Here is a 7,312-nt window from a genome sequence, read left to right on the forward strand (position 1 = left end):
CAGCATCATTCTCTAACTAGATGAGTTTGTTTCTTTATCAGATTTGTAGAAATGAAGCATTGCATCAGTGTCTCAGCAATGGAAGTAAACATTGTCACGTTTTACCATTGCAACATTTTAATTAAACTTTTAGTACAGTATATAACAGAAACTTAAAGCAATCTTTAATGTTTTGCTCAAATTGCACTGATAGCTCACTATTTATCATTTAAAAATAAAATAAAAGGTTTAATGGAATAAGATGATTTCTGCAAATAAAAACCTAACATTTAGAAACATATAGCAATTAATGAGAAATTTTGTAAATGTAGCTTCTTATAGTCGAGTAATAACAGGGTTTCTGTAGGATTTTTAAGCTCAAATTTATGACCTTTCCAAATAAAATTGAATCATATGAGCGGTGTATGTCTATAGTACCATATTAAACTGTAAAAGTACTGTAAAAGCATGATTTACAGTTACAGTTTTCACAAAAACAAAGTTTTATAAAATGATAAACTTTACATTTCGGTCTTTAAACAATTGTTAAAAAAATGGATGAGTCAAAGGTATCATCATATTAATTTAAACAATTATTATCAATAAATTATCATATTAATTAAATAACATAAATTTGGGGTCGCGATAATATTTTAGGAACTTATCTATAATGATAATAAGCTGATATTTTGCTGAGTGTGTTATTGTGCTGGTGAACAGCTGACTCCTGAAGTTTTTGATATTCTTCTTTCTGTGTGGTCAGTTCACAGCGGTAATAGAAATTAATAATTTCCAACCAGTTTTACAGGCATTTTTACCTTTAAGACATTTTTTTTTTAAAGTGTGCACCATATTTTGAATCAAATTCTTACATTTGGGCTGTTAATAAGCACATTAAATCAGTATTATATCTTTGCAATGCAGAGGAATCACAGAAGCTGCATTAGAAGTGTCATTTATATGCATTTACACTGTTTAATGCAGCTCAGAGGGACATGGAACACTTTAACCTGCAATTACAAATGCATAAATAATGTTTTGATACTTCAGACATAAAATATTGAAAATCAATGTTTGAAATTATAAAAAAAATTAAAAGATACCTTAATTAAAACCGCCAGTAGGTGACATCAAGTCACATTTAATAAGTGAGTCATTACAATTGAACCGTTGATTCATTCAGGAACAAAATAACGTCCTGTTGCTCAAAGACACAAAACAGCGCTGTGGATGTGTTTGAAATGATTTTTGTTGGAGAAATAGAGCAAAAACAGGAAATATAGCATCTAAAACGCAAGTCTCAATATTAACTACCTGTTTAATGACCTGTTGTATAAAATCAATTTCACATTTGTAATCATGCTTACTTCTTGAGAAGAAAACAGCACTCTTAGTGTTATATTAACTGTATGAAATTATAGAAATCAAATCGCTTATCAATAAAACTACAATTACTACATTATCACAGACCATATAAATCGCACACCCCCATGTTTAGATATTAGAATGCATTATCTTATCGATCCACCAGGATTTCTGCATTGGTCTGAACTCTGAACAAAATATATATTTTTTTTTAATGCGCATTAATTCTCCGCCAGCAGGGGGAGTGCGTGTGGAAATATGACGGTTTCCATGGCAACAGCAGAACACAAAGCAGGCACTGGCCTTTGATCGCGCAGCGCTTGTTTGTTTATTCAGTGAAATCATAACATTAGCCTTTTGAAGTTTAACCTTCATATTCAAATCACAGTTCTGTTCTTCCCATCCCCAAATTTAAGACCTCTTGAAATCATAAAGACTTAAAAGGGACATAAAGGCCCTGCAGAAATCCTGAATCAATGCCAGGATTCCCTTAAAGTTTGATGAGCCACATGGTCTTTCCTGCATTGCATGGTAAAAACAAACTCTTCGGTCAACACTTTCGGTTGACAAGAGACTCTGAAATTAAATCGGTTTCACTTCTCTTTACCTAAAAGGTCAATAATAGCAAAAAGATTAATTTTAGCCCATCACTGGCTTTCATCAACGTACAAACAAGGTTTACAAAGTTGGAATGAAATCAAACGATGCAGACACCATATGCATTTCAGAACACTTTTTATTAGAAAAATACATCCGAAAATATATCCTTGCTGGTCGCTGTCTGACGCCAAGCTCAGTCTTTGGTGCAGTGCATGCTGGGATGGCGAGCGCATGTCGAGCTGGAAGCAGAGTCCAGCGGAGCGCAGCAGGAATCTGGCTCCTAACCTCACGCTAGTGTACGCTTCAGCGTCTGAGGACGAATGCGGCGGTCACAAGAGCGATGGGAGACGGTGTCACCGGATCAGGAACGCCAGACCGGCGCCGATCCCAGCACATCCCACAACAGCCATCAGAGCGTTGCAAACCGCAGACTCCACATCCTCCACACGGAAGAACTCCTCGAACCCATGCTGCACAGACACAGAGAGAAACGGTTCAAAACACATTCAGGTCCAAATCATTTACCACATGTGTCTCTGCAGCACAAAACCAGTCTTAAGTCGCTGGGGTATATTTGTACGATTAAAAAACATTGTATGAGTAAAAATTATAGATTTTTCATGACAAAAATCATTAGGATATTGAGTAAAGATCATGTTCCATGTAAATACTTACCGTAAATATCAAAACTTCATTTTTGATTAGTAATATGCATTGCTATAGACTTCATTTGAACAACTTTAAAAGGTGATTCTCAATATTGTGATTTTTTTTTTTGCACCCTCAGAATCCAGATTTTCAAATAGTTGTATCTCAGTCAAATATTGTCCTCCTAACAAACCATACATCAATGGAAAGATTATTCATTCAGCTTTCAGATGATGCATACATCTCAATTTGAAAAAATTAAGACTTTAGACTGGTTTTGTGGTCCATGGTTACATAGGTTCTTATAAATTGTCAAAAGTATTTTTTTTTTAAATAAATTATACACACATGCGTGTGTGTATTATTTATACACACACACTTTTTAATAAACCGTAGTCATTTATGAAACCAATTATTAGGAAAAAAAAAAAGTAAATTTAGTTATAACATGGAAACCGCAAGGACTTTTCACATTTACTGATCAGATACAACAGGGTTAGTAAAATTACGAGGGTTGACTGCACTTCACACACACACGCACACACACAGCTCTGCATCATGCAGTGAAGGACACACACACGCTCCAGTCTCTCTCACCCAGCTCTTGTTATCGAGGAGCCAGTCGTGCTGTTCTGAGATCAGATAGCAGGAGATCTGCTCGGCCACCGTCTCCACACACTGCTCTCTCTGCAGCTCCTTCAGCTGCTGACACACCACGGCTCCGAACGCCACCAGACTCACGATCCGGCCCCAGTTCGTCGTGTGGTCTCTGAACATGGACTTGGCTATAGAGCCGATGAAGCTCAGGTCGTCCGCTTGAGAGTCCAGCTGCAGACGCTGCAGCATTCCTGCACACACACACACACTTCAGTAACTCCACCCTGATCAGGTATGACAGTGCTCAGAAACACTCCTCAGATACTGAGAATCACATGCTGCGCCCCTTTTCTGATTAATTAATGCTCAAAACAACAAAGAATGAGGAGAAACTAAATAAACTAGGAAAGGAGGATCAAACAAGAATTACAAAAAGATAAAAATCACAAACGAGTTATTTTGAAATATACATTTCAGCAATCATTGTAATTTTACAAGTTTTATTAATTTTGTGTATTGTCATCTTTAGTGGTTATATCATTTTTTTCTAGTTTAGTACTTGATGTTAAATTAGTGAAGTGAGCAGCGGTGCTTCGGAAACTAACTGGAAATAATATCTTTATATTTTATTTCAATTAATGTTTTTTTTTTCTTCTTCAAGTGAAGCAATTTTTATGGTTTTAATTTTTTTTCGGTTTTAGTTCACTATAATAACCCGGTGGCAAAAATAACTGCTCAATTTTATTAATTAGGGGTAAATGCAGTAACAACCACAGCGTTAAAGTTCGCATTTACTCCTCGGTTCACTGATTACAGATCAGATTTGATCATAAATCAACAATTCCTTCGTTACGAAAGAGAAAGTAGTCTTCGTGAGATCGAGAGATTGTGCTCGATTGCGTGTTAAACCGACTCCGTGGCACAGCGCTGTCGAAAGAGTGTCTCTGTAAACCCGCTGAACTCAGAGCCGGGGTTTTCTGCTTCCGGAAGCGGCTGATAAGCGGAAGTCGAGCCGTTCCGAGAACCGATGACGTACTCCGCGGTTTGACCAGATAAAAAAAAAAAACAACTTACTGAGAAATAACACAAAACACCCTGACCGAGACAGAAACCAACTTACTGGTTATATCAGGTCAAATAATACGAATAAATAAATAAAAAACCGATGAAGCTGAAAACGACATCAATCTTAATTTTTTTTTTTTTTACGTGGTTAAGTTGGGGGTGATATTAAAAACAAATGGGAAGGAAGTTGTACTGAACGGTGATAAAATAATCACGGATATTTATTATTATTATTATTAGTTGATGAACTGACAACAAACGCACTGGGAGCGCGCATCTTTGTTGGGGGTCTCGCGAACGCGCACGCGTATTACCTTTGTAAGTTATCTGGTGCTTTATGAGGATGTCCGCGACGACGCGCCTCATCGTCGGTAACGCGTGATGAAGCTTCCGGTCAGGCGTACACATTCCCGTGTGCGTGTAGTAGAAGTCCAGCAGAAGCTGCCGCGTGTCCAGCTCCAGATCGGCGGAGCCCAGCTCTCTCGGGTCCGGGGTGTTCGGTAGAGAGCCGTCCCCTGCGGACACGAGCCGCCCGTCCAGCTGAAGTCCCTTCAGGCCGTTCGTCCCGGGCCTCAGTGGCTTCAGCGCGGCGTCCGGTTCATCCGCGTACCCGTCGAGCTCGTCCTCCGTGCATGGTTTGAGCGCGGGCCCGGGTACAAGAGCCGTGTGCACGCCCTGCGCGAGGACACTCAACGCTGCAGTATGTTTAATCCCAAAACTCAGATTCATATTTATAATCCAGACGCGAAAGAATGCGATATATATATATAAAAGAGAAACTTAAAATAGACCAAAACGAGTACGATTGAAGTTTGTAGTTACGGTTAAAGCTTAGTCTGTAAAGGAGATAGTGCTCGTGTGGTCAACACTCTTGTTTGTAGAGTGAAGCGGAAGTAGCTCCGGTGATCAACGCTTTTATAAGACCTCGTGACTCCTCCCTGAAAGCCTTATGGGCTTGTTCCTAGAGCAGTTTTCTTAGAGTTATTTCGATCTGGCTGTGGCTGGAATAAACCGCTAAAAATTATAAATAACACTTTATATAAGTTATATAAGATTCATAATATTGAGCTAAAACGAGTGAAATAAAGGCCTAATCCAATAGCTCGAGGTAAAATGATTAGTTATATATTGTAGAACAACTATATATATATATATATAAATATATACAGAGAGAGAGAGAATTTATATAAAAAAGCAGCATTAAGAGTCAGCAGTGTGTGTGTGTGTGTGAGTGTGTGTGTGTGTGTGTGTGTGAGAGAGAGAGAGAGTGTATGTGTGTGTGTATGTTTATGTGTGTATGTTCTTATGTTTTGAGAGTGTGTGTGTATGTGTGTGTGTATGTTTGTGTGTATGTTCTTATGTTTTGAGAGTGTGTGTGTGTGTGTGTGTATGTATGTGTGTGTGTGAATGGGTGGCCGTTTGAGGCGAAACCCTTTGAAAACTTGTGAAACACACTGAAACACTTGCGATACACACTGAAACACTTGCGATACACACTGAAACACTTGCGATACACACTGAAACACTTGCGATACTCACTGAAACACTTGCGATACACACTGAAACACTTGCGATACACACTGAAACACTTGCGATACACACTGAAACACTTGCGATACACACTGAAACACTTGCGATACACACTGAAACATTTGCGATACACACTGAAACACTTGCGATACACACTGAAACATTTGCGATACTCACTGAAACACTTGCGATACACACTGAAACACTTGCGATACACACTGAAACACTTGCGATACACACTGAAACACTTGCGATACTCACTGAAACACTTGCGATACACACTGAAACACTTGCGATACTCACTGAAACACTTGCGATACACACTGAAACACTTGCGATACACACTGAAACACTTGCGATACTCACTGAAACACTTGCGATACACACTGAAACACTTGCGATACACACTGAAACACTTGCGATACTCACTGAAACACTTGCGATACACACTGAAACACTTGCGATACACACGCGATACACACTGAAACACTTGCGATACTCACTGAAACACTTGCGATACACACTGAAACACTTGCGATACTCACTGAAACACTTGCGATACTCACTGAAACACTTGCGATACACACTGAAACACTTGCGATACACACTGAAACACTTGCAATACACACTGAAACACTTGCGATACACACTGAAACACTTGCGATACACACTGAAACATTTGCGATACACACTGAAACACTTGCGATACACACTGAAACACTTGCGATACTCACTGAAACACTTGCGATACTCACTGAAACACTTGCGATACTCACTGAAACACTTGCGATACACACTGAAACACTTGCGATACACACTGAAACACTTGCAATACATTACGCCATTACCATAGGCGTAATGATTTTTATACTGTACATTTTGTATCGCAAGTGATTAATTTGTACGCGCAAGTGTTTCAGTCTGTATCGCAAGTGTTTCAGTGAGTATCGCAAGTGTTTCAGTGTGTATCGCAAGTGTTTCAGTGAGTATCGCAAGTGTTTCAGTGTGTATCATAAGTGTTTCAGTGTATATCGCAAGTTTTCAATGGGTTTCGCCTCAAACGGCCTCCCATATGTGTGTGTATCTGGCCAGTTTCCTCAGAGCAGCCTGGAAACCAAAGCTAACGGTGTGTGTCCTGAACACAGAAACGCTCAACTCACTCCTTTCTGGAGTCTCTTCATCAGAAACTCCAAGCCGCTGGGTTTTTGACCAATGCTTTAATATTTCTCCTTCAGTTTGGCCTCTTCTGACAGTACTGGGTTACAGGGCTTTTATGGAGAATCCTGCAAACACACACACATTTAATCATCATTTCAGATTGTTTGTGCGAACGGTCTGTTTGTTTATTATATATATAATCTATATTAAAAATGTTTGTAAAGTTTGAAATCAGTATAAGTTTTTGTTTTTCTGCTCATCAAGGCTTCATTTATTTGATCAGAAATAAAGAAAAATACAGTAAAATTGTGATTGCAATTTAAATTATGTTTTCTATGTGAATCTCTGTTAAAGTGTAATTTATTTCTGT

At 38.6% G+C, this 7,312-nt stretch overlaps 1 protein-coding gene across 1 annotated transcript; it reads right to left on the bottom strand.

Annotated features, from left to right (window-relative positions):
- Positions 1 to 2,052: 2,052 nt before the first annotated feature.
- LOC132103872 (induced myeloid leukemia cell differentiation protein Mcl-1-like) lies at positions 2,053 to 4,983 on the bottom strand. The gene is made up of 3 exons (XM_059508938.1): positions 4,569 to 4,983; positions 3,190 to 3,440; positions 2,053 to 2,414 (listed from the first exon to the last, which is right to left on the bottom strand). Exons 1-3 carry the CDS (start codon positions 4,981 to 4,983, stop codon positions 2,298 to 2,300), a joined length of 783 nt encoding a protein of 260 aa, XP_059364921.1. The 3' UTR covers positions 2,053 to 2,297.
- Between the last annotated feature and the right edge of the window lie 2,329 nt (positions 4,984 to 7,312).

Source organism: Carassius carassius, chromosome 25, assembly GCF_963082965.1.
Source record: "Carassius carassius chromosome 25, fCarCar2.1, whole genome shotgun sequence".
NCBI classification, from domain to species: domain Eukaryota; kingdom Metazoa; phylum Chordata; class Actinopteri; order Cypriniformes; family Cyprinidae; genus Carassius; species Carassius carassius.

What these genes read in the sequence shown, in the direction of transcription:
- LOC132103872 (XM_059508938.1), bottom strand. Translation starts at nt 4,983, where the DNA reads ATGAATCTGAGTTTTGGGATTAAACATACTGCAGCGTTGAGTGTCCTC. An exon ending in GCACCAGATAACTTACAAAG is followed by an intron (nt 3,441 to 4,568) that starts GTAATACGCGTG and finishes GTGTGTGTGCAG; the next exon opens with GAATGCTGCAGCGTCTGCAG. An exon ending in TCCTCGATAACAAGAGCTGG is followed by an intron (nt 2,415 to 3,189) that starts GTGAGAGAGACT and finishes GTGTCTGTGCAG; the next exon opens with CATGGGTTCGAGGAGTTCTT.